Source organism: Haliaeetus albicilla, chromosome 14 (genome assembly GCF_947461875.1).
Source record: "Haliaeetus albicilla chromosome 14, bHalAlb1.1, whole genome shotgun sequence".
Taxonomy (NCBI): Eukaryota; Metazoa; Chordata; class Aves; order Accipitriformes; family Accipitridae; genus Haliaeetus; species Haliaeetus albicilla.
In genome coordinates this window covers 7,027,438-7,055,004 of record NC_091496.1, presented here as the reverse complement: position 1 = coordinate 7,055,004, position 27,567 = coordinate 7,027,438, and the positions used below count along the sequence as shown (strand labels likewise).

Here is a 27,567-nt window from a genome sequence, read left to right as displayed (position 1 = left end):
TTTCATTGATTTTATCCCAGTTTAATAGATGATTTATCAGATTTGTGCAAGACAGTTACTTCTAACACGAGGGGGGGGGGGTCACAGCAACATATACACACAAAACAAGATACACAAAATAGAGCTAAATTTATATACAGGTTATTAGCAGCTAGACTCTTTAACTTCATTTAGTACATGGCTTTACTTACTACAGTTTTAGGCACAGAGAAGAATTTACCAGTAGGATATTTGCTATAATGAAGGGCCACAATGAATACCTCGTTCCAAGTCCTCACTGGGCAGAAATTGGTTTACCTAATGAAGATCTAACTCTTAACTTCCCACTGGTTGAGGATGCAGCCCTGCACAAAGAATGAAAGAACATGATCCAGCTAATTCAGCATGCTGCAACTTTATACTTCAGATATTAAACATCTAATTTATTTTTTTTTAAATAGGGTTATGTTAGAGAGTTATTGAATAGGACTGAATTTCAATGAAACAATTAGTGTCAGGGTTTGGTTCCCCCCCCCGTTTGCTTAGCATGGACTCTCAGCTGTAAACAACTCCAAGAAGAGCAAGAAATGATTAGATGCGAAGATTGCTTTGTACGCACTTCACATTTATAATGAAGAATTTGCTTCAACAGGATTTAAAAGCACAAAGGTCATGAAACATTTAAATTTACTTAGCAGGTTATGTTAATAAATTAGGATGCATCATCCACATGTAGGACTCCATTCCAGACTGCACTAAAGCAGGTGCGTGGATGTATTTTATGTGCTTCCTTGTCTTCCTGATTTAGCACTACAGACTCAGAGCCCAGCAAAATAAGTATGTGCTTTACTTGCAGCATACAAGCAGCCTTTTTTGTTTCAGCAGCACTTCTCACATTTGATTATGCATGCGTAAGTGCTTTGCTAGACTGAAGAATGGCCACATATTTTAATTACCGATTGCTTATGTATAGTAAGCCTGTCACAATGAGGAACATGATCACTTACCCAGTGAAAAGGTTGAAAAGAATAACTACATAACAGAACCAGCCAGATACCATAACAACACAATTAAAAATTTAAGCAGCAAGCAGACAATATAAAAAAAAAAAAAAAAAACAAAAAAAACCCAAAAAACTTTAACTTATGAGGCAGGTTGAGAATGACGCAAAGATTTTTTTCTTCACGACAGCTTCATTTGCAAGTACAGCTCAGCAAGTTTGAAATACTTTATCACAAGAACTACAAACTTGTTTATCACAGTTATGTCAGAGCTCCTTGCTGAAGGGTGTGTCAGTTTCCATTATAGCCGCTCCCCTCTTCTCCAAGGTTTATTAGTCAGCTACTTGGGAAAAAGGGGGTTGCTTGAGGCTTTAGAAAGTGCAGAGAATAAGTGAGTTTTTCCCTTTAGAAAAACACAAAACACTGAGAACTCTTAAACATGCAGAATAACAACAAGAAATTTAGAGGGTCTGGAGTTTGGCATTTGATTTTAAAATGGCTATTTATGTTTTCAGGTGTACAAAAAGGGAAGGGAGTTTTAATGTGGAAGAGCAGCTTTGCCATATAAAAGAAAAAAATCAAACCAACACACAAATATATTTTGGGACCATCTTTAAAAGCATGTCTGTTGAACAAAGGCAAAATAACGCCAACTTGGACCATTCAGGAGCAACGTGCTCTCACATACAGCTCTCTCCTGTAACTCCACTTAGCCTGCAAGAATTTTGGCTGTAACTTCTGTTATGCATTGGCAGGGCAGAATCAAATAAGGCTGTGAACAGAGCATTATTAGGGCTATCAAACTACAGGAAGATCAAGTGACAGTTTTTAGAAGTAACAGAACTTACAACTATTCAGTGTAGTACAGCTATTGTTCAAAAGTAACAGTTTCTTCACAGGAACCCTAATGTAAAAGCTAAGACTTTTGACATAAGGTTCTCGCATTTGGTACAAAGTTAACTTGTTCCTATGGCTTCTCTGCTATAAGATCATCACTGGTACAGAACAGTTGGTGTCACAGATTGTCAGGAGACTCTTTGGCTGTCAGTGCGAAAACTGGTGCATGGTGCATATCCTTGAGGCTTATCTGGTGCCTTTCACTGGACACGTAGGTTGCTAGAGCATGACCAAGAAGCAGGTGGCTGGGAAGAAAGGCAAGACTTCAAGTGAAGCAGCAGAGCGATGCAGTCACCCACTCGAAGCTTGGGCCACTGTCAAGGAGAAGGTCAAAACTGAAACTACCCTCTGTACAGTCTTGAGTCAAGTGGGCACAGAGCAAGGAAGAAGACGACTCCACCAATGGTAGGGAACAAAGCCAAGCCAGATAATATAGACAACAAAAATTCAGTGAAGTGTGTCACGCTGGCCAGAAATTTCAGTTTTGACATTATCTCAAGCTCCCACAAACATAGACACACATGTGGGCGAGACAAACGGAACTCTCTGTTTTGGCTTCAGAAAGAGCAAAAGGAGGATTTGCCATCCAGTTTGCTGTGTACAACTATACTGTACTGTACATTTTATTAACAAGATGCTGTCTGCTATAGTTCAGCATTACTTAAATAAAATTCCTCTTTGACTAAGAGCAACAGATGAGTATCTCTGAAGGAAGGAGAGCTGAAACCCACTGCTGTACGTGACTGTATGTGGTGGTGCCAGTCCTTCTGGGATAAACACGAGCGGTCATTCCACAGTGTCTAGTACCTCCTTAGCTTGCCTGAAGCAGAGAACTTCCCCTTTTTTCTTCCAATCTCTTTGATCCCAATCCAGTTGGGACTATTCTAGCACAAAGCCATGCTATGACTTTCCCCCCTGTTGCCACAACATTCCTGTCCAAATTATGCTGTCTCTTTCAGTAGTCCCAGTTTCCGAAGTGCCTCCCTCCTAGCTTCTTCCGTTGAGCCGCGGCCAGCAAACTTCACCGTTATCCCTTGGGATCGAAATCCTGAAGGCCTAGGCAGTGAGCCTGATCTCCTCCTCATATCCAGGTTTAGACTAGGTTGTTTATAATCATTACAATTTTTTGCTGTGTTCTGCTGTGTGCTGCTGACCTTGTTAGCAGCAAGAGCTACCTCTGGTTTGATTGTTACCGTTTTGCCCATAGGAAGGAAAGGGCTGGGCTCGCTTTTTAAAATCTCATGGATGTTTTGATATCCATTGGGAACAGCATCTGCCTGTTTGGGCTGCACATCAAGCTGCTGAGTGCTTGGGGCATGGTCCACTTGGTCCTGAGCTTGTTTTCCCTTAACAAGGCCAAGTTTTGTCAGGGCCTCATATCGTGTTTGCTCAGAGGAGAGATCCCTTAAGGAAGAACTTCTGTTACGTGACAAGAAATCACTTTTCTGCAGCTTCTCCTCCAGTTCAGCTGCCAGAAAAGCTCCTCCATTGATGTTGGCCAGCACCTGAGCTCTCCGCTCCTGGACATTAACTGCTGCTTTTGAAATAGTCTCATTGAATTCTTTGCCACTGACATTTGTTATGTTGATGTTGCTTGGGAATCGGTGCAGTTTGGGTGCAGGTGTGGGAGGGTGCTTCGGACCCACAAAATAATCACCGTTGGCTACCGGGGTTTTCTTCCTGTCTGAATTCCCTTCCTTGAGGGCACTGGGGAAGCGCACCCTGCTCTCTGGCTGCTGCTCAGACATCTTCTGGGCCATGATGAGCGGAGTGGGGACAGAACGAAACAATTTTGGATGCTGCACTGGAGGAGGGGGTGGAGGAGGAAGAGGAAGTGCCTCAGACATTGCTGGTACAGGGGGATGTGGGGGAAGGTCAGCAGGTACAGCTGGCTTAGGGCTTTCAGTTCTCCAGGTAGCGTCCAACACTTAAAAGACAAAGCAGCAATAACGTCATTAAGTCTTCACATAGAGCAGAACACAAGGCTTTCTTTCACCTAGGATTAGCAAGCATCAGTGCTCCCCTCCCCCAAACCTTCTAACCCAAACTCAGCCCACATTGTCAGAAGAAACTATAACTGAACTCCTAGCAATGGCATCTTGTAGGTGATGCTATAGTTCAAATCACCATATTTACAATGCATTCACTAGAAGTCCTCTTTCTGCCATTCATTCACAATCTGCATGTTAGCTTTACTGTGTTTCAATGGCTGCTTTTTCTATAAGAGTTTTGCAATTCTTGTTTTTTATTGTAACAGCCAGGAGAGGACACATTACATCCCACTGTATGTATTAGCTGATAAATCCATTCTCCAAAAACAGAGAGAGCAAATTCTACAGGGTGAAGAAAACAACATGCCATACACTATCTTGTCACAAACTTATTGATAAGATCACGTGCCTTTCAGTCCCACACAAATTAACACTACAATCTGCTATCTTAAAACTCTTAGAGAAAGTCTTAAGAGGTCTTAGAGAGATGCAGAGCGTAAACACATTGATGAATACTAGTCTGCCTTGCTGCAATGACTCTGCATAATACTCAGTTCTGTTACAACTCAGTCACCAGGTAGATAGCAGTCCAACAACTTAATTATGCACATGACCTCCATGAGTGGAGAAAAAAAAAGAAAAAAGAAAGAGTTATAGTAACAGTAAGTTTCAAAAATCCCAAGTCAAATTAAAATCGTGGTCCTTAGAGCTCCTGATGTGTAATAGATTCATCCTGAGGTAGTAAGGAAGGTACAGAATTTCTTTAGCTGTATCTAATGAGAATTGGAATATGTCAGGGCTAGGTCAGAAGGAAAAAACACACTTTCAACAAATACTACTACCTGGTTCTGCATCTCTGCTAGGAGGGCCTTCATGGTCACTACTCTCAGGTGTTGACTGTACTAAGTCGATGATATCTTCAGTCTCTGAATGACTGGATACATTTTCTTCTGTTGACCTTGGAGACTGACAGTGGATGCCACTGTCATGTAGGACCGGCTCCTCCAAGTCATCTTCTAAGGCATCTATGGTTTCCTCAAAGAACATGAGGACATCCTGCTCTTCGTGAGTTAAGTATTTCAGACTCTCATCATCCTAGGGTGAAAAAAGAAAAAAGCCAGAAAGATCAACACCCTACAGGTGAGTACAGGTAAGTACACTGATCACAAACACAGCACCCCTCTTTTTGAAGGCAGAAAGGGGCAGGATGGAACAGGCAGCAGTCACATCAGAAGCATCTCCTGCTTGCTGTTTCATCCCTTCCCAAAGAGGAATTCAGCCACTACAATGCAAAGGTTGGGGTGGGGGCAAGAGCCAGGAGTTTACAGGGCATTAGTTTTGACTGACTAACAGCAACTGGTATTTCACCCTTTAAAAGTACCTAACTTTAGTTCAGCAGACAAGTGTCCATTTGAGTTGGACAGAACAAATTGCTGAAAGATCGTAAAATCAGACCAAAAAAAAGGCAAAAAAGCCCCCCACGCCTGTCCCTTTACAAAGGTTAAGATAGCTTCTTTAGGCTCCAAACTGGAGTAAGCTGTTACAGTTGCTGTGTCAGGTTCAGGGACAAGGCTTGGGGAGCAGCATGGGAGGGAACGGGTGCATTCAGGCCAGTCCTGAATGGGTCGAGTCCCTTTTTGCTATAGGCCAAAGTGGGACTTGGCTTCTAGAGGCAGAGCTGGAGATGAAATCTGGCTCTACCACTGCAATCTCTGAGTTATCCAGAGTCACGTGGTAGATCACAAAGAAATAATAAGGAGGGAGAGGGTTTCTAATGATTTTACCTTTGAGTTACAGAAAGGAAAAATTTAGAATAAGTATAAAGATGTGTTCCCTAGCAGTAAACCGCCTTGGACTATTTTCTCCAGCAGGAGACAATCCTGTAGACCACAGAAGTGATAAATAATCACTTGGATTATCCAGTCTTCATTTTCTCTGAGTCACTGCTCTTGATTAACTTAACACAATATCGCTATGCGAAGCTAGGCAGCAACGCGCAAACTCTTTTCCCTCCACCTACACCCTGGGAAACACTCACTTTTCCAGAAGCTTGGAGATGACAAAGAACGATTAGGAAAGGCACTACATTAAGACAATGGATACAGGAAAGATATTTCCCAAGAGAGCTGTGTAAGTTCTGGAATGTAACTAAGTATTGTTGAAAAATAAGTGAGGTTTTCCCTTTTCTGGATTGAATTTCTCTCCCACCAGGCATATACTAGAAACTTTGCTGTCAGTAACTTAACAAGAAGGCACCAGGAAAGCAATACAAGATAGTTTCCTTTCTCATCTCTATTTTTCACTTCTCCAAGAACATCTGATTGTGCATGCAGGTAAGGTAACAAGGCTACTTCCCAATGGTGAGGAAATGTAGGTAAATACATATAGGTATGCAGTGCAAATATCCAAGAGGTAGACACATTCTTGCTAGGGCAGCACAACTTGCTTCAAACTCACCATGCCTGTTCAGATCATCTTACATTAGATTAGAATAGAAAAAACTGTGTGCAGCTCTACCTGTTAACTCAGCTCCTTGTGCAAACAAACCTTTTATCCCCATCCCCAGCATTAAAAATAAGAACAATGTACCTCTGTAGAAAAATAATGCCTATAGATTAAGAACTATGAAGTGCTGCATTGTACCAAGTGGCAGTTGGTCTCTAAGCACTCAGAACACTCCAGATGACAAAATAAATGCTTTAAGGCTCTTAGTTGCCTTCTCTGGTGTGGCCTGTAGAATGTTTCCCTGTAAATAAATGAATGAAATACAGAAGACAGTCACACTGCCTTTCAGCCACTCTTAGCTCAGACACTTCAGGACAGGCTTGCTTATCTGTGGCTGCAATCATGTGAACACAGCAGTCTTCAGCCACAGGTGGCACAGTTTTTTTTGTTAACACTGAAGACCTGCAGGAAAATACAAAGTTGATTTCAACAAGAGGGTCATGCTACAACTACATTTCTAGAGATTCAGATTTATTGTCATCAGGGTTAACATGGTTCGATGGCTGGGAGACACATACAAAGGCATGGATACTTATAACTTTGTCTTAGCATCCACAGTGTACTGTCAGAATAAGTAACTTATTCCAGCTTGTAGCAAAACTGCTGTAAAAGCTTACATTTGGATGCCATTTGCAATTGCCTATTTAAAGGACTAACTTCAAAGGCTGACGTATTCCACAGCTCGCACCCACCACATGGCAGAGCTCAGTTTTCAAAGGCCAAGGAAAGTTTTACAGCTGCACTTGAAAAGTGAGAGACAGACAAGCCGCTTTTTTTTTTTTTTTTTCCTCTTTCTTAATGGATGTTGCAATCTCCTTCCTTCCCCACCCAAATACTCATACAGCTGCTATGTCTGGTAGGCAAGAGAATGACAGGAAAGGAGCTGTTGTTAGGTAGGCCTTAGCTGGAGCTGAACAGGACTCCAAGAAGCTTTTGTTGCGGGTGAGCTCATTGCAAGAGCCAGACTTCCGCAGGCAAAGAAAAAAAGGGGGGTTGTGTTTAAGAAGTTCATAGTAGCAGCAGATCCAGACAGAAGTGCAGTACAGAAGTGATTGCACCACACTTTGTTCATTTAAAAGAACAACCGCTCCCACGTGATCTTAACTCATTTGATCAAGAGCTGAGCAAAAGAGCATGTGAATTGAAGCAAAGACTTTGAGAAGCCCTTCCTTCCATCCATTTCTGTGCTGCAAGACTGAGCGCTTTTCCCTGCCAGGTAAGATTTGCAGGAGGATTGCTCAGCAGAGCTCTGCCTGACTTACCATCCCTCATGGATCTTGCTGAAATGATCAGTGAAGGATCTGAAATGACTTAACCATCCCTTTGCAAATACATTTGTAGTAAATGGCATACCTAGATTTGAAAGGCCAACCTCATCTCAGTTAGCACTTTGATCTCTTTCCTCATGCAGTTTTCTTTCAAGATGACCAATGTCACATTTCCTCAGGAAAAAAAAAGGACAAAAAAAAAAAAAAAAAGACAGCAGCTCTAGAGATTAGGCAGCATTATGGCAGGTCACCATACTGAGATGCAAGGCATCCAGCCTGGCTAGAAACTCCCTCAAGCAAGGCACGTTTCAGTTTGTGAGACAAAGAAATAATCCCATTTTAGACACACAAGCACAGTGAAGATAAACCTACTTAAGCTGGTCAAACCAAAGGAGCTCAGAGATGTAAAGCAAGCACTGACTTGCTTTACCACTGGTCCAAGAACAGTGGTGTATTATAAAATGTCCACTTGCATGACTTACATTATAGTACAGCTTTCAGAAAGTTTGGAGGAATTTTGTTGTGGTTAACTGATGCCAGTTTTAAACTAATTAGAAATAGACTTGGTAACCTTAGTTATTTGCCACATATTCCAAGTACTGGAACAGTTCATATTCTTTCTGGGCTGGTTTTCCAGGCCTCCTGTCTCCTTGAGCGATCTGTGTTTTTAACAGTCAAAGCACAGTCTTTTCAACTACTTGAGTTATTCCCCTCATATTTTCCACCAACTCCCTACTCTTAATACACAAACATGCCTCCCAAAACTAAATCTCACATACACCTAACACTACCAACTTTAAACCTACTGTCAAAAGACAGCCTAAATTTGAAACTTGAAGATCGTGCCTTAGATGAGGATTAAAAAGACTGCTCAGACAGAAGAAAATTGGGATGCAAACAGCTGAAATAGCTGAGTATGCTCAGCTGGCATTAATATTTTAGATCCCTGTGCAGCCAAACATTTCCTGCTTACATCAAACAGCAAAGAGTCTGTTAAGATGGTGTTTGGTATAAAAGAGGAAAAAAAGAAACAAGAAAAAAGATAAAAGAAGAGAACAGAATCTGTTTCATAGAAAAAAATCCCTTTCTACCTGTCCAAAACAGTGACTTAATATCAAAGGCCCACAATTTTTCACACACATCTGAAGAAATTCTTAACATCACATCCAGGCCTAGAATCCTAAGGCCAGCACAGCTTTGACTGAAGCAGAACAGCAGGGGAAATCTCAAGACATCTGCAGTGGTTAAAAAAAAAAAAAAATTCTTCTGAAAACTGCTAGACAACCAAATTTCAATTAGCAAAATACCAGGAGAACACCAGATTCAACTGATTCATCATCAATCACTTGACAGTGCCAAAGAATTAATAGGCACAGTTCCACGGGAGAGAAGTGACTGGATGCTTCTCGAAAAAACATGAAGGGACCAACAGTTCTAATATGTAGCAGAAAGAGACCAATGTAGCACCACTTAGGCCTTAGCCTCTTGGTAACAAGGCAGGCAGTTCTACTTGTAAAAAGAAAGGGGAGGGAAAGAAAGCCCTGCATGCAGGAACAGTATCAGAACAGGTACAAAAGCTTCTGCCCAGAAGAAAACGGCACGTACCTCTGATTATATTTACAGAAAAGGGAAACAGAATGGATTGTACCCCTGCGTTGCTTAAGTTGGAAGCAAGTGAATTATAAATAAGAACATGAACTACCATATAGAATCAGACTAAAAAGTCCATTTAGCTCAGTAGCCTGCCTTCAGCCACCAGTAATGCACAGGACAGGGGAACAGTATTGCTGTAAATTGGATGGATTTGCACTTTTCTTCCCTACATCCTTCCAGTCTCCAACAATACATGGCTTAAGGACTTCCCAGTTGCATCCGCATCTGTGTACTTAATAGCCCTTAATGAGCTTTTCTAGCATGAATTCATCTTATTGTTTAAGCCCATTTAAATGGCTGGCATTCACAGCATTCTGTGGCAATGAGTTTCATAGTTTAATTGTGTGCTGTGTCAAAAAGTACTTCCTTTACAACCCACTATCTGATGATTTTGATAATACCATTTCATTTGGTGAAGAAGACTATAATATTGAATGTTGTTTTCTTCGGTTTATTAACATAATTGTACCTGTGTGCTTCATAATAGTTAGCAAAGCATATAATCAATAGGTCATAAGTGAGGAAACAAATGATCCAGAAGAATTTAAAAAATAAACTAGATGAACTGAAGTCATAAACTAATTAAATTACTCCTAACCTACTTTTAAAAAAGCAAGCTGAAGCAATGCAAGATCTACTTAAACTCTGAAGACATCTCTTTCGTTATCAAAGTTAGGCTGATCAGCTTGTAATTTCTTCTTCCCTTTAATTTCTATGTTAGAACAACATTGAGAAAAACTGGGAGACATTTGAGGCAAAAGCCACTAAACACTTTTTACAAAAATCCAATACTTTCACACCAATCTTGGCCAATAGACATAAGCACAAGGTGTGATAAGCCTTGATTTGAAGGCTTTATTACATGTCGTGTCCCCCCCCCCAAATACACTCGGAGATAAATAAGGAAGCTACGCCTAGATGAAGTTACAGCGAGGTACCCATGTAAATGGAGGGCAGGGGAGAGATTTTTATTTTTGAGAAGCAGCATGATGTATCATAAATTGAATAATGAAACAAGACAACGCCTCAACAGATTTATCCCTACATCTCTATTATCTGATACTTCACTAACAAGAGTAGACGATTAACTTAATATCTGTTGATGCTCTTATGCTGGAAGATGCTGCTGCAAGAACTAGGTAGGACAGAATGAGACTTTCATAAACCATGTAAGTGTGCTGGTAGTCCACAAGATGAAATTCAATTGAATGCATGAACATAGAGTGATGAACAATGGCTAAGTGGCAATAAAAGACAGAAAGATCTGCAGGCCAGTTTAAGTGCCATAAAGAAGAAAGAAAGTGCTGCTCAGGTATGCGAATGTCATTCTGGGATATATTAACCAAGATGATGAAATAACAGCACATCCTCATTTGGAACACAGAGTTCAGATTCAGTCGCTGAACTTTGGAAAGGATGCAGCCAAGCTGGACAGGGTCCAGAACAAAGCGAGGAGCGCTGAGAGTTTAGCTGCACAGGAAAGCTGGCAGAATGGAGCACATTATGTTTTAAAACTGAAGAACGGGTGGTAGGCAGATGCAGCCCTGTATGTAATTTAATACATAAAATGTTGACCACTATGTGCACTGAAGGTGAGACAAGTTAAAGTTGGCTTTCACATTACAGAAACTCTAATCCAAGTATTCCTTGAAAAAGAAAGTAGTGGAATACAAAGAAACTGCTTTGGAAGTTCAGGAATGCCTATCAGTGAGGTTTAAAGAGCAGAGCTGCCCACCTGCTGGAATAATCTTTATCTACCAGATCCCACTCTGAAGCAGAATGATGCAGTTTATAGATCCTGAAGGCAATTTGTGCTCTATGCACATTCTCACTAGCACATTTTACAGCAAGGTCATTCCTTGCTAGGAGTCAGGTTCTTTACCTTAGTTCTACACTCACAGTCCAGAGCAAGTGGTCCTCCAGCCCCTCTTCCTCTCTAGTTCTTGCCCTGCTGGTAGAAACAATGACTCTTCTTTTTCTAAGGCATACTGCTTGCAAGTCATGCTAATATCAATTTAAAGTGGATTAAGCATAGCACAGCTCTCTCCACACCCTGTAAGGAATGGCTTCCACATGCCCAAAGACAGCTGTATCCATAGAAAGTATCTAACAGTCAAAATAATTCTTCTCATTTTTTGTGTATTGTTGTTTGGTAAAATACTTGGACATGGTGAAAGACCTTGTAGTACAGTAAAGCCTGTAGTGTATCAGTATCAAGGGGGAAAAACACCTTAATTTTATGAAAGAAGTCTTTCTCAGGACTTTCCTTTGAATGTGCCTGAAATGCAGCGCAGCATCACAAGACTCTGGACGCTCAATTTGTGAGAAAAAAAGGTGGCAGTGGGCTAACAGACTGTGGTGGTTTAACCCCAGCCAGCAACCAAGCACCACGCAGCCCCTCACTCACTCCCCCTCCCCACCTGGTGGGAAGGGGGGAGAAAATCGGGAGAAGAAGTAAAACTCGTGGGTTGAGATAAGAACAGTTTAATAGAACAGAAAAGAAGAAACTAATAATGATAACACTAATAAAATGACAACAGTAATAATAAAAGGATTAGAATATACAAGTGATGCACAATGCAATTGCTCACCACCTGCCAGCTGACACCCAGTTAGTCCCGAGTGGCCATCCCCCTGCCCCCACTCCCCCAGTTTAAATACTGGACATGATGTCACATGGTATGGAATACCCCTTTGGCCAGTTGGGTCAGCTGTCCTGGCTGTGTCCCCTCCCAATTTCTTGTGCCCCTCCAGCCTTCTTGCTGGCTGGGCATCAGAAGCTGAAAAATCCTTGACTTAGTATAAACACTACTTAGCAACAACTGAAAACATCAGTGTGTTATCAACATTCTTCTCATACCTAGCTCAAAAACACAGCACTGTACCAGCTACTAGGAAGACAATTAACTCTATCCCAGCTGAAACCAGGACACAGACGCACAACCTGTCCCTTTCCAGTAACTCCTAAAACCACACTGGAATCCCAGGATCTCTTCAGAGAGGCTGGGGCAAAGAGATAGTAACACGGTGCACTTGGAAGACCAGGCCTGTTGCATTTGAATTATCTGTACCGATCCAAAAAGGACAAAGGTCATAGCAACTAATTTTTAGGCTCCAAGAGACAACATAACTACAAAATAACCAGGTCAACCCCGAGTTAAATGGCAGAGTGTGTGAAACAAGATACTGAGCTAGCTCAGACTACTCACAAGATACTTGCTCTTCTTGTCTGTGTAACCAATGTTCAAAATGTCACCTGTACTATACAAGGTGTCTGGTAGTGAGAAGCCATCTTCAGTGACTGTGTATCAAGTCTTGTTAGAGCCACAGAGGAAGCTTGTTTGAAGAAGTAACAAATGGAATAATCAAGGCATCTTTTTAGAATCACGGCCATCTGCTGATTTAAGCCACTTGATTAGTGACCAAAAGAAATAGTCACTTGACCAAATTCTGGAGGTCACCACTGCCCCAAAAAGAGTGGTGATTAACTGCATCATTAACCAAGGATCTGTCTGAACCAAAGGCAAAAAAAACCCAAAACAAAACCCAAAAAAACCCACACCCACAGCGTGATCCATTGAGAGTAACAAGAACTCACTATCCCTCAAACCTGTCACTCAGCAAGACATGTTCATATACAGAAGGTATAGTACTGAAGTCCTATCAACAGATCCAGGGCACTGACACAGCTTATTACTAGTGCAGTTCCAAGTAGCACAGCTCACTTTAGGTATAACCTGCTCCTTCCGGTATGATTTTCACAGGTGATACTATTGTCCTAGCATGTTATTCACACCTAGAAACTAAAGCAGTTACTCATGGCTGAGAATAGATATACAGTACAATTACGAGAGCGAAGCACTGAAAAAGAAGGATTGGCTTTAAGAAGTCAGTTTATGCCTATTCAGTCAATGGAACAAGACCAACTGCTTCAAAAAAAGCTAAGAACTAGTTTTATCTCTGAATTAAGTGTCCTTAAATTGCTGCAACTGTATTCACTTCAAGTTAATTCTTATACCACATATCAGGGAGTGTCATTCAAGAATGGGTTTTGGAAGTCAGAATTACCAAGCAGAACAGAGTGGTTTTGTTTACCCTCCCCCTTGGATAGTGCAACTAATTTCACATATCGAGAAGGTACACTTGTCTCATGCTTTTGCCAAGCATGTGTATAGATACCACCTTCACTGAAAAGAAAACAGAATATATGTGCAGATTCATGTCCTCATATATAAGAGCTTCTATGGTTAAAAGATACAGAGAAAAGTTGGGGGCAGGAAACAGCTTTAGGTGATGGTATGAGATGAAAATATCAAGGCAAACATTCCTCCCATCCAAATGTAGGCTCTTGTACTTGTCTTCAGCTGCTGTGATAAATTTGGCAGCATAAATCTAGACCCAAACATCATTTATATGGAAAATTCTACTGCAATCAAGACAGGACATGAGCACCTTGCTTTCCATTTAAAAAAAAAAAAAAAAAAAGAAAAAAAATCAAACATGGCTTTAAGGACCGCAATTGTCAAAGATTAACTAAAAGCAGGATTGTGTAGGTAAGAAGCTGAGAAATCTGGCAAAATTAAACTGAACTGACAACAGCTGACTGGTAAGAATCACACACATAGAATTTTAAGACCTTTTAGGCACATGGCAGTTCATGTCCATCTCCTAGTCATTCCTAAAACAACAACCAGTTCCACAGCAAGTAATGCCAGCACAGACATACAGTATGCAAGAACAGCCAGCAGTCAGCCAAACCAGCTCTAAGCAGTCAGCATAGGCTGAAGCCGGTCCAAGTGTTTGTCTCTATTATCACATCTCTAGGTTTGTTTGAATTCCACAGATGCAACACAAAGGTTATATTTAGTGACTAATGTAGTTTAACACCAAGAAGCTCAAGAGCCTCTTTTTTGTAATCAAGTAGGAAGAAACCTGCAGCAGTACAGGCCTGTCATAAAAAGCACTGCTACGCTTCTTCCCTTTGCAAGGCCATTAAAAAAAAAAAAATTAGTTGACTCTGGCATTCTTTTTTGCGTCTCTAGGTGAACAGACCCAGAAAAGTGATAACGAAAAGGCAGGTATGTCTGTAGTTGCTTCTGTTTCAGGGCTATGAAGGTCCGGTGTGCCTGAAAATCTGCCCCTTCCTTTCTCAGAATTGGTCTAACAAATTCTTCGTTTACACAGAGTTATCTATCCCCTCCTTCTCATTACACCACCAAATCTTCTGCATCTTGTGAACTTTTGTAACAAAACCACTGAAACAAGAAGTTAAGGTGTCCAGGAGCATGTTCCAGCAACTAGCTTTCCTCTTACAAATTCCCTGATCTGCTTAGTGGACTGTAAAAATCATGCTTTTAATACACAATTCCACAAGGATATAGAAAAAGAAATATTTGAAGAATACCGCTTTTCATCCTGAGGATTTTTAAAGCCTCTTTCAGTGCTGAACAGACAAAAGGTATCAGCCAGTGGAACAATACTCTTTTCTTACATCAGATCACAAAAAGGAAAGATCTGAGCAGCACCGAAGACTTGACTATTCAGAATTTCCTTCATATTCAGATCAACACAGACCCCTTCTCAAACTCATAAACTGAAATTATACCTTCACTGAAAAGAGTTTTCATTCCCCAACCTGTTACTTCATGCATGCTAGTTGTCAGCCTTACTGCACATGCCACCTACTATGCTGGAAGAACAGTCATGGAAGGGGATCTGTAAACTTGTTGGTACATGCTTCACTTTCTTCATGCACAAATTCAAATAAGACAAACTAAAGGCTTTGGGAACTTCTTTTGCTGATGCACAGGTCTGATGGGAAATGCCTAAACCTGCAGCCAGCTTTTACTCCATCTATAAATTACTGCATTACAGTGGGATTCCAATTCTAGCTAATGCATCATCATATGGGTTATCACATGGTAAGATCTAGTTAGACTAAGGGAATCTATGTCATTTTCTGACATGGCCGACTGACGATAAGACTGTACAAACATACTGATTTATACATAGCCTCATTATTCAATATTGATTTTTTTTTCAAATGACTAGTCTCATGCCTGCTACTGCAGCTAAGAATAAAACCCACAGAAACATGATTGGCTACTACCTTGAGAACCTGGAAAACTGGAGTCAGAGTAATCCATAAAATTACCTTGTAATTCTGCATAAAATTAAGCTGTAATTCTTTAACAAAGTGCAACTCCCACTGTAATTCTATAAGATCCAATCAGTTTTCATATAATAAACAACATACTCTAAAGACCTGAGTCCCAAAGGTGTACTTGGCTATGCTCTTGGACCTCACCTACCCTGACGCTTCACAACTTTTTTTCTAGTGCAGGTCAGAAACAGTTAAGGGACTAAATTTAGTAATACTTGTTTTGTGTTTTAACTAGCAACACAAGCTGAAGGATACAGCATAGTATTAACAGAGTTGTATTTTCATTAGAAACAACCAAGAAGGAACATCTTTAGAATTACCTCCAGTTGCCAAAAAGCTCACAAAGTAGCACAAAAACATTGAGCATTTCTGAGGTATATAAATACAGGTATCAACTTGCTGACTTATTTTCAGCACTTACTCCTTCACAGAAAACTACTTCACTACAAGGAAGCTAGCAGGGAGGGCAAAGATACAGAAAGCCTAATCCCATGTTTAAGGCAAGACAGAAATTGAGATTTCCATTTAGGGAAAGCATGTTTACCAGAATGCTCTTTCCTCAATTAAAAATGGATGCTTTTCAAATGGTTGTGATCATAAAAAAAAAAAGCAAAGAACCATACCTGCTTTCTAGGCTTAGCCTGTCACAGTACAAACACTACTGTTGAGTTAATTGCCTGAATCATCTTGCTAACTGGAAAAATGCAGAAGTACATCCTACTCCCTCAATTACTCACATACTATTTAAATGGCCACACAGTCATATTCACTAATGTCAAGACAGCTTTGTTTATGGTGATGTATTTGTTACTCACCTAATTATATGAAGGTGGAATAAGCCAAGACCTTCATTCAGCAGTGTCAACAAAGAGCTTAAGCAAGAAACAGCATATAGAACAAACACTATCCTTAAGTTCCTTTACAAGCTACTTAAGAAAGCAAGGGCAGAAACGTGCACCAAACTGTGCACCACAAGCAGGTGGTTGCACCAAGTAGCCCAGTGTAATGTGTGCTCCTTACTGCCATTCTCAGTTCTCTGGGAGAGGTGTCCAGAAAGAAGCACTCCCCAAGCTCTCAGAGAGAATCAGACCAGAACAACAAGCTGTTGTACCAAATCAGAGCAGTTATTTCTGGCCTTTCGGTTTGTTAACAACCAAGACCAAAAGCAACCATTTAGTAATAGAAATGGCAAAAATCAATGCTTAATAAATAAATAAAAAAAATCCTGTGATGTGAACAAAGCTACTAATGTAATTTGTATCACTAAGCATAAGGCTCATTAAACACTTACCAAGGCAAGATTTCTGCACCTAACTTGGCTGCCATGATTCTCCACACTGCCAGCCCTCTCCATGCTCCCACACACGTGCTTTGGAGAGATTTCAGATGCCATTTCAGGAGAATTTGAGAGGAGATTTCTAGGCATCACACTCTCTTGACTTATCGATCCCGATGCAGCGTAGAATGCCATCAGCGTATTACGTAGGGCTGCTAGCTTTATTCATTTCTGAAAACAGAGAACAATGTGTTACATTGAAATCTGGTTTTTAAAATACTTGAAAAAGGAGTGGAAAGTAAATAGTAAAGAAAGATCCCACACAAGTTAATAAGGGGCCTATCTTTATGCTCTGGAACACATCTACCACCTATGGGCACCTTTTAAAAAAACTGGTCTTCTAAAAGGTGACTTTAAAAATACAACATATCAAGGTTCTGTACCCCATCTCGTGTGCTTCCAAACCAGATGTCAAGTTACAAGCATGGACCCTGCACACATACCTGTCCTACAGATTCAGTTTGTGTTTTCCATTATGACACATCATTAACAGTAATAAAATCCCATCAGCTGAGATACCAACTGACCCAGTCCACATATCTTCATCTTTTATTAGCTTTTAGACAAGAATTCTATTTATCAGATCATGAGGGAAACAAAATCCAGTTCATTTCCTAACACTGCTGCAGTTAACTCGTGTGTTACTGAAGCAGCTCTATGCCAACTATTTTTGGTGAAAGATCCATGAACAGGGCTTGGTGCCATTTTTGCACCATTGCATTACATAGCAAAATTGCGTTTTAAAGCCTACAGAGCTTTTATTTCACTCAGCCATGAAGAAACAGTGCTTGTACATTTGGAAGACACTTACTGGAACAGACATGCACCAGCGCTTACTGGAGCAAAAGCCCCCAGTTTTTTAAGCCATCCTAGTGCTCAGTTCTGTAATACCTCTCTGAATTGTCATCATCTCCCAAAACACTCTGACAAAATTTCTACCTTCATTCTCAAAGTATCACAAAGATAAAAGTCATCCTTGTGCACTAACAGCACAAACAGAGGGTGGGTAGAAAGTAGAACCTAGCTCCTTTCTCTCTCCAACACATTAAAACATCCTTTGCAACAAGAAATTGCCCTGTTCTTTAACAGTCCATCTTTTCACCCGCCCTGCCTGTGATCAGGAAACAGCAGTGATGCGTTCCTCAGAACAGTCGGTTCTGAGGTACCACATTATATGCAGCCAGCTGGGAACTGGATACCACTACCCTGACACTGTACAAATGAAATGAGATGGACCTGCTTCCCAAGTGCTTCTCCCTTTATTATGGTTCAAGAGGCGACATGAGAAGCAAAGTCAAGTCTGCATTTCCAATTCAATTGGATTATTTCTCCTTCCTCCCTACCCGTCAGCTGAGGGCTGAGAAACCAGAGCCTCCTGGTAAGCTGATTAGCGTTTCATAGCAGTGAGATAACATCTGCCAATACTGAGCAACAATTCCATCCCGCTGATCATTTCCTCCCAGGAGAAGGCTATGACATTACCAGAGGTACATAGGAACGCTCCGTCATCTATGCCATAGCACCAACATGTGTCTGGGCAAAGGCTCCCACACAATTTAGCTAGGCTGCAGTCCAGCAAGTCTTGGAAGCACAATCCATGTGAACAGAGCACTGGATTGCCACAATTAAAGCATCTGATAGCCTTTCTTATGAACATTAGGTCTAACAATTAAGATTTACCCTTGCTTTTACATAGGAAGAACGCTCTTCCTTTCTTCTATTAATAACATTAGCTACAAAAGATACAGTGCATCCTCAGGATAATGGTCTTTAAGTGATACCACAGAGGTAGAAACATGCTTTTGGTCCTGGTTTTTAGAATCACAGGACAGGCAGACATAAGAGCACTGCAGCAGCTGCTGTACCTCTGGGTGCCATGTACCCAGGCTCAAACCAAAACACTACACTGCAGAAAGCCTAACCAGAAAAGAGCAGCCTGAGTCTAGAACATATCCTGCAACAGCAGCTCCATCTACAACAAACCCTGTGGCACTGAGTAGCCACACAAAAACACACACACAAGAAATTATGTATCATTTTTAGAAGACAACATTATCAGTGAAAATCTTGACTCCTCTGAAATGCTACACACAAAGTCACACACACACACAAAAACATATATCTATATATCTCTCATTTTTAGAGGGCAAGACTATCAGAGAAAATCTTGACACCTCTGAAATTCACAGAAAACTCCCACTGACTTCACATTTCATCCCATGACTTTCAAGGTGATGTTCAGATGGAAAAGAATATTTTTCCAAGGAGGGACCAGCAAGAGGTGAGTACTCCTACCGACATCCAACATAAGGTGAGTATTATTTCTCCACAGGATTTTTAAGCTGCAGCATCAATTTTTATCCAGTTGTCTCCAGTAGAAACTGGATATGCCATGTTTGTTCAGTCCCTCAGTGATGTATTATAGATAACTACTAGATTTCTAGCTGTTTGTGAATATTTTATAGACTACATTATGAGAGGTCATAGCTCCAGATTACAATAGATATCACAAGACTTACATTTAAAGACTAACTAAATGAAGATATTAATCCAAGTTACCAAGAAATCAATCAATGGGGCAAAACTTTGAGGGAGCAGGAAGTATTCAAGAGTACTGTTCTGCTTTCTCCAACAGCAAAACCTTAGCATAACCAGGTCTAAGCTTCATAGTGGGCTATCTGCATCCAGGACAGCAGGAACACCCAGATTCAGTAGTAATAAACATTAAAGCCACAAGTTCTAAATAACAACAAATAACTGCTTCCAGCAAGCTCCTGTTACTCATATTGGAGTTCAAGCTCAGATGTTTCACAAAGCTCCTGAACAATGAATAAAAGACAGTGACTGCAACCAGTTAAGAGAGCCACACACACAAGATCAAGTAGCAAGCCTTATGGCACTGGTTCTGCTTTTGCACGTAAGCCATGGCTTTTTTGGAGCTTTTACTCATTTCAGAAAAGCTCGGGAGCGGGTGTGATAGCCTGTGAGCCTGCAGAAAGGGGCTTCTGTCTTTCACATCATCTTTAACACTCCAAGGGTACACGTCAATAAGATCATAACCCATTCACATAGATTATTTCTTCTCCCCTTTGCTGTGTTTTTTATGCTTTAAGGGAGAAACTCCTACATATTTGTACAGTGCCTAGTGCAGCTACAGCTGTTGTGAGGTTGCCCGGCACTGCTGCAATACACACAGCATGCTTTACAAATTCCCCTCCTAACCACAGCTAACATACAAGTCCCTTCATCCTTTTTATGTCCCCTCTAAGTGAAAGACTTGGTGGATTTAAGACAGAAATAGCCAAGAATCTAACGAATTTCAAGAAGACCCCACTGCCTGTTTCAGTAGGATTGCTTAGGTAACAAGCAAGGGTTCAAAAATAAGGTAACCATTCTCAGAGAGAGCAAGAACAGCAGGATGACAGGCAGCTGTTCCTCCTGACCTTCAGAGATGCATTAAATATGAAAGTTGCTCACAACAGGATTTGTTGCTTGGTCTATTCAAATGTATTGTAGCAGGCATTTTTTTGGTTGGTTTAAGAGATGTGTGCCTGTACCATTAGGGATTAATAAATAAAAAAAAAAAATCAGACCATGATACAAGAGTGCAGAAGTGTGACAGGAACAGTACTATTTAGAGAGAAGATCCCAAATATTAAACCAAAAAGGCATCTTAGGGAAACTGTGATTCTATCAGCTGAAATGACTTCTCGGTTACACTAGAGCTAGCCTTCATGAGATATTTAAAATGATACAATTCACATATCATGCCTGTTTGTCAGAGGGTAGTAGGAAGAAATTGAAATATTCTGAAGTTAACATTGAATTTTACCTCCAAAGATTTAATTTTGCTTTGACAGAGGCACATAATTCAGAGAGACTGTATTAAGTTGCCATCAAAGATAAGGTGCAGTCTGTCCTTTTAAAAACGGTATTTTTATAGTTTTGCTGACTAAAATTACTTCTCCACTGAAGTTCAATGTTAGCATTTACAAGGGACTGTTTCTGTAGTAGCAGGAGACTGAAAAAATTGTTTATTAACAACCCTATTTGAAGACTAGCTTAATAGGCAAAAAGATCAATCCCACAAAAATGGAAGACATTTAGAGGCTAAAAGTTAACCACTACATAAGCCAGGAGCCGAAAGCCAGCAAACAGACAGCATCACGCCATTTACTGCACAATATATTTAAGGTAAGTAGAGTCAACAATTTTTAGAAAGTTCTCATACATTTTTAAAAGGGCGCAATATCAGTCTCTCCCTCCCTTCACTATACATACAATTTCTAGAACGCTCTTTGCACGAACCATTTCTTAAGCTAGATTTCTAAGCCTAGACAGTACTCCGAGCATCACACACACTTTGCCTGTTTAAACAGCTATTTCTCAGTGATACAACCAAAACAGAAGAACTGGCCAGTGAACTTCAAGGTTTGTTTAATCTGTCAGCTGTATACAGACAGACCAATGCACACACTCAGCTGTGCGCACACCGTCAGTCATCTTTGACTCCATGGTGGTGCTTGAGTTTGGAGAGTTAAGCATCTGGAAAAAACATCTGAAAGTACTCTGAGGTCATTCAAAGTGCTACTGTGGGATAGGTTTTATAAAAAGGATGGTACAGGGGCAGACTAGAGACCTGTATCTCTACTAGCCTCTGACAGCAGCAGATGCTAAGGGAAGAGTATGTAAAACAAGGCAAGCAGAGTGTAGGAATTCATTCAGATTCCTGCACATTGTAGTCCAGAGACCACAGGGCTTCCCAAAACAGGCCAGGTATTTGTGTCTAAACCTGGCGAATTTTCCCTTGTATTAAGTGCTCCTGCAACATACCTTTGAACCTGCTGTACAAGATCACAGCTAAACAAAACCAACTGGCCCATGACATGTCTTCACTGAGCCACTGCTGTTACAGACCCCTCAAAACTAAGTGATCCAGTATGGTGGGCATATTTCCTCCTTATGAACAGAGCTATCAGCAGCTGAATTCTTCTTATCTCCTTCAATATATGACATACAGATTAAATCCTTGAGCTGTAGAGGTAACCCATGTCCTACTCTTGTGACACACAGCAAGATTTAAGCTTTCTGGTAGAAGAACAGACTAAGTGACAACCTCACAGGCAAGTTAACCCTAGGAGCACTCAGGATGGCTGAAGAGCTATTGCTTACAGCACATAAAAAACCCAAATCAGACAGTGAATTTGTAAGCTGTTCTTATAGAGTCAAAACAAAACTGAAGTAACAATCAACAACACTTGATGTTTAGGAACCAAGGCAAACCAAAACTGGCCAACACAGTTAAATTCGCACTTTTCTTCTCCATATCATAAGCGTAGATGCTTATGATAATGTGCTAATGCATTTTACTATGATGTACGTTCCTTATCTGCTCATGAAAAATCCTGTCTGTCCAAAATAGTCATGGCTATTTAACATCCAGTAACCAGAATATGTTTCTGCCCTTGTTTAGAGATGGACTGCCACCATAGTACAGCCAGCAAATAGAAAGCTGACCATTAAAAAAAACCAAACAAACAAAAAACCAACAACAAAAACCACCCCAGCCTATGACAGTATGGTCCTCTAGACAAGACCCTGGCCAACAGCATTTTTATAGACACTTCCTTGGATAGAAATTCTGACTGAGATTTTCAGAACAGGTGTCATGTAAATCTGAACAATGTTTAGCAAAGTGGGAACTCGGGGTACTCCCATGGTAGCATGGCAGCCCAGGACAGTCATGCAGCTACAACCAAAGTAGTAAGAGTGCCAACAGCCATGTGAAACACCCAGAATTCAAGGGAATTTAATGTAAGTGACCCCAATATTGTGTTTTAAACTTTCTGGTTTCTGTGGTGCATTTGTGACAATTCAAATTTTCCTCTACAGGCTGGAGAGCTACAAAATCTGTTAGTTTTAACACTAAAAACAAAGATTCTCTCAGTCCTCTAAATCTGGAAGCTGGAGCCTCAAGGAACACACTGAATGTCATTCATACAACTCACACTAGAATTTGCGAGAGCTGCCAACAGTGAAATAATTAATCCTGTGTATATAAGTTTTTAAAAGAACTAGATGGGCAAGGCACCAATTCAGTAAAACTTAAATCCAGCTGACTTCACTAGGATATTTCATCACATGCTTAAATAGTTTGGTGAATTGGATCTCAAATTAAACGTAGCAACCACTTGAAAAGAAAGGAAACAATCACAAACCAACATTTTCATCGCTTAAGTAATAATTCAATTACTACACTGAATTCTCCAAATCATGCTTTGCTCAGAAACAATACTTGAGGTCACACCTTTGACCACGTTAATCCAAGCCTCAAGATACCAGAAAAAGAGGGTTTGATACTGTGCTTCATTCTTAACTGATCTTTCTGGATTTTCAAGAACAGCCCCACACTTTAGAACTTTGTTACCTACTGAAAACAACTAAGCCAACACACCTTTTGCAGAAGCCTAGATCATCATTACCTCATCATCCTCTCTGCAGCGTCTGGGAAATGCTGCTTCTTAAAACAGACAGTGGAATACCAATGCAGGATTTGATGATGCTAAGCACATTGGTCCACCCTCAAGACAGAATTTATATTGGAAAAAACTGTGAAGCATGTTCTCACATGTCTTTGCCTTATCCCTTGCAAGTAAACTCTGTTCCCCGTTCACTACATCAGCAAGAGTTCAGCTGAATCCTGTTGCCTAAAGCAAAGGCCAGTGGCAAAGGTTCATATTCAATATTGTTGATCAAACCACCAGAGAAAGATCCCTGAAGTACTCACATTTCCCATGCATTTACAGCAACAGAATCCCTCCCTGCCCCAACTAAAAATAAAACTACAGCCAGTGACAAGTAGATATTTTTCTTTAGATTAACATCATATCCAAGGACAAGGCGGCTCTCACTGGGACTATCCAGTAGAGATTTGAAGACCAGTATCTGTTCAGCGGCAACACTACGTATGATACCCAGAACTGTGTAGTCCAGTATTATATGGGGCTTTAAACACATCCAGGTGATGGCTGAGGTCTCCTCTGACTTCAAATGTCCTTATGCAAATTTCAACAAGTGTCCAATTCCTTTAAAGTTACTCTTTCTAAATCTCCCCTGTTAACATCAGGGTGGTGCTATCTATGACAGCCAACACTTTAAAAACATGAAATGTACATAAACAATTTCAGGCACTGACTCCTCTGTAATTAGTCAACTTCTGTCTTGTTACAGGTGTAGCATCACTGGGGCTTAGGGTTTCATTATGTAACTACTGCTACAGTCATGGCAAAGGTGAACCAAATCCTGTTTTACAAAGTATTTAAGACAGCAAGATAATTTTCAGCCCCAGTACAGCTGTGTCACAGTCTCGTAGCTGGATCCTAGGTTGCTTTTCTGTGTTTCCTTTTGTGACTGCTGTGCTGGTATAGGGAGGAGGGCAAAAGATATCTGAAGCACAAAGCAGAGGTGTTTACTTTAAAAAGCAGCTAATTTAATGCACATTTCATTCCTATGTAAGTACATAAAGGTCTGCCTGCCCGAGGCAAACAGAGCTGAAAACAGCACCAGCAAAACACAGCAGTGAAGTCTTGCCCTGGACTTTCCTTGGTACAAGGATAACCATACACACCCAATTGAAAAGCATATCTTTAAGCAGTTAGTTACACTGGAAATTAAAGTTCCTTGCTTTTATTTTTTAATTAAAAGAAAAAAAAGAGGAGGGAGGACTTGGTAACAGTATCTGACACCGCCTGTCTGTCTGGCTTTGAAAGCCACATTCATATGTTCATTTATTTTCATGCTCCAGTATTTTAGAAGGTCAGTCAGCCTGAGACTTGTCAACTGCTCAGGAGTTAAGTTGTTCCAGTTACTATATCCAACCAGCAAACCCCTCTGCCAACATTCTTGGTTAATATTTCTCTCAGAGGCATGCAGAAAAAAAGCAGCTATGACCAACACGAGGAGAAGAGTTTTACTATTGACAAAATAGAGAGATGTAATACAGAATCTCTCAGTAGAGAGATGCAATATAGCTTCTCCCTGTTCCTTTCCAATGTCAGGCATTACTTCTACTTCTAGTCATAAAACTTCATGCTACTCATTCACTCCCCGTTGTAAAAACCCCAAACAAATCCTTGATAAGAGAGACACAGCTGGAAAAATCTATTCCATTTCTGAGAAATAATTAGCGTCTTCATTTCTTGGAGACCCGAGTGAACAATTTCTTTTTTTTTTTTTTTTTTCCTTTTGCTGTTTAAACATCAGGTCTCCCCTTATACAGCAGTAATTACTGCAAAGGAAGGAGAAAAGCCACAACCATTATTCTTTATAGTAGTACCTGTACAAGGAAGTCCATCTGCAATGCTGCATTAGTCAAGGATCTGTAGAAGTGTCTTAAAATAATACCTTTTTATTAGCCTAAGCCAGAAATTGCAAAAGCTTTTAAAACAAAGACTTACGCTTTAGGGTTTGGAAAGAAGTCTTTCTTTCTGTGCCCTTCATAAAAGGAAGGGGAAAGGAAATAACTGTTACTTACATTTCTGATACTTGTTATAGTTTAAAATCCTTGCAAAATATTTGGAAATATAAACAACCTCCTCCGAATTTCTTCCCTATTTCATCTGCATGCTTGTTACCGCAGGAATCATCTCTTGCTACACCCGTGCACAGGACCAAGCACAACAGAGCTCCACTTTCAGCTACCTCCTCTCGGTGCCACACTAAAACAAAAACTATTCAGGAAACATGCCCTTGAGATCCCGGATTACTGAAAATCCCAAGAGTGTTTTTAAGGCTGTGGTTTCTCTTACACATACTAAACCTCACCTGAACTACGTAAGATTACGATCTTAAGAAGCACCAGCCATCTCATGCTCACCGTCTCCAGGTGGAAAAGGCACCTGACAGGGGGTAGGGGAAAAAAAGTATTTTGAACTAGAATCTGCTACTTTTTAAGCCAACAGGTTTTCCAATGGCAACATTAAGTGGCAGTCAGAAAACAATGAGGAAGAGTAAGTCAGCTCTTTCCCATCACCCTTAGTCACTCAGTAATACCACACATCCAAAGTTTAACGATGCATGGGTAGGAAACCTTTCTTTAACTCTTCCCCCCCCCCCCCCCCAAGCTGTGCCGGTCTCCCTTTCCTCGCTGACAACGCAGAGGGCGGGGGGGGGGGGGGCTAGGACAGACAGACGGACGGACGGGACGGACACCGGGAACGACCCAGCCGGGGAGAAGAGCGGGACGACAACCGACACGGAGCAACCGCCGTCCCGGCTGCTGCTCTTAGAACCGCGGGGTGAGGGGAGGGGAAATAAAAAAAAAAGAAAAAAAACCAACCCAACCAACCCATTATTGAGTAATAAGAACAACACTGACCCATTCTTATCAAGGGCTGACAAGGGGCCTCGCTGAGGGAGACCGAGACCGGGGCAGGCGGAGCGGCGGGAGCTCATCGCCTCACGCCAGCGGCTTCCCCGCGCCGCCAGCCCCCGGTTCCCGTGAGGCGAGCACCGGAGCCGGCGGGGAGAAGCCAAGATCCCCTCAGCCGGAGCGCCGCGCAGGGCGAGGGGGAGGCTGCACTCACCGGCTGCGGGGAGCAGTCCGCACCTCTCCCGGCAGGAGGGCAGAACGAAGAAGAGCGGGAAGGAGCCCGGACGAAGGACGGCGGCGGGCAGGTGGCCGGAGCGGTACCAGCCGCCGGGCAGGGGCTCCGCCAGCCCCGAACTCATGCGCACTGCGCCCGGCCACCACCCACGGCGGGCGGTTAAAGCGACAGGCGCTGGGCTAGGCTGGGCTGGGGTGGCTCGTCCCGTGTGGGGAGCGGCGCTCCGTCACGGCTCCGCCTCACCCGGGCGGGACGGTCGCCTTTGTCCCGGGCCCTCTGGGCAGGGCATAAGGCCGGCACTCCTCCCTCCCTCCACGCCGGGCGGCCGAGGGCGGCAGCCTGAGGTGCGGTCTGGTCTGAGGGGCTTCGCTGTGCTGCCACATAATCCCCCGGAGCGCGGTTTAAACGCGTGTCCCCGCGCCCAAAGCGCTGCCTGAGCTGGCTGCGCCGAGGAGCGGTCCCCAGCGTCCCCCCCCCCCAGCAGCGTGCGCGGGGTGGGGGTCGTGAGTCTCCACAGCCACCCTGGGAGGGCGGGAAGGGAGGCGAGCAGGGCGCCATGACGGCTCGCAGCGGGACAGGGGGAAGCGGTACCTTTGGCTTCGTCCGAGAACCCTGAGGTAAAACCCTGCCCGGGGCTGGCACCTCAGGGCGGCCGGGACGGCCCCCATCGTGAGGGATAAATTGTGTTGGATCTGGTGTCCGTGAGGCTTGTCCCTCCACTGAGCTACTGGGAAATGCTGAGGGTAAAAGGGGTGAAAAACGAGGGTCAAAAATGGCTGGCCCGGCCCCCTGCCTCCCCCTTGGGCCGTACGCGCCCGCGTCTTCAGTGAGGAAAAGAACGGCATTTGTGGCGTTTGTGTGCCTTGTTAATCTGTGCCACCCATATGTTTAACAGCTCAGTAACAAATACTGCCTGTTTGTACTCTTATTTATTGCTAATATACCTTCATACTCGCTGGTATTTATCAAGTAATCATGTCCCCTCCCTCCTTCATTGCGCAAGGCCATGGCAGCCATCACATTAACAATTTGATTTATATTACACTGTAAAAGTTTCAAGCCATTCTCAGAAATAATTATTTCTCACCCATGCTGTGGTGGCAGAAATACTTCTAGAGCAGGAAGTACCTCAAAGTATGGAAGATGGAGATGTTTCAAAAAGATGCGAC

General features: G+C 41.9%; 1 protein-coding gene across 3 annotated transcripts; it reads right to left on the bottom strand.

Annotated features, from left to right (window-relative positions):
* PROSER2 (proline and serine rich 2) lies at nucleotides 1-26,624 on the bottom strand. 3 transcript variants are annotated; one of them, XR_011327709.1, is made up of 5 exons: nucleotides 26,378-26,624; nucleotides 16,749-16,964; nucleotides 4,708-4,963; nucleotides 1,829-3,804; nucleotides 1-344 (listed from the first exon to the last, which is right to left on the bottom strand). XR_011327709.1 is itself a non-coding variant. In XM_069801601.1 (4 exons), the coding sequence occupies exons 2-4, from the start codon at nucleotides 16,926-16,928 to the stop codon at nucleotides 2,819-2,821; spliced, it is 1,422 nt and encodes a 473-aa protein (XP_069657702.1). In that variant the 5' UTR covers nucleotides 16,929-16,964; nucleotides 26,378-26,624; the 3' UTR covers nucleotides 1-2,818. The 3 variants fall into 3 exon arrangements, 2 of the variants coding, with proteins under 2 accessions (XP_069657702.1, XP_069657703.1); XM_069801601.1 differs by having other exon boundaries at nucleotides 1-3,804; XM_069801602.1 differs by having other exon boundaries at nucleotides 1-3,804; nucleotides 4,711-4,963; nucleotides 26,378-26,623.
* Between the last annotated feature and the right edge of the window lie 943 nt (nucleotides 26,625-27,567).

What these genes read in the sequence shown, in the direction of transcription:
- PROSER2 (XM_069801601.1), bottom strand. Translation starts at nt 16,928, where the DNA reads ATGGCATTCTACGCTGCATCGGGATCGATAAGTCAAGAGAGTGTGATG. An exon ending in GGTGCAGAAATCTTGCCTTG is followed by an intron (nt 4,964 to 16,748) that starts GTAAGTGTTTAA and finishes TTTTCACCCTAG; the next exon opens with GATGATGAGAGTCTGAAATA. An exon ending in CAGAGATGCAGAACCAGGTA is followed by an intron (nt 3,805 to 4,707) that starts GTAGTATTTGTT and finishes TTGTCTTTTAAG; the next exon opens with TGTTGGACGCTACCTGGAGA.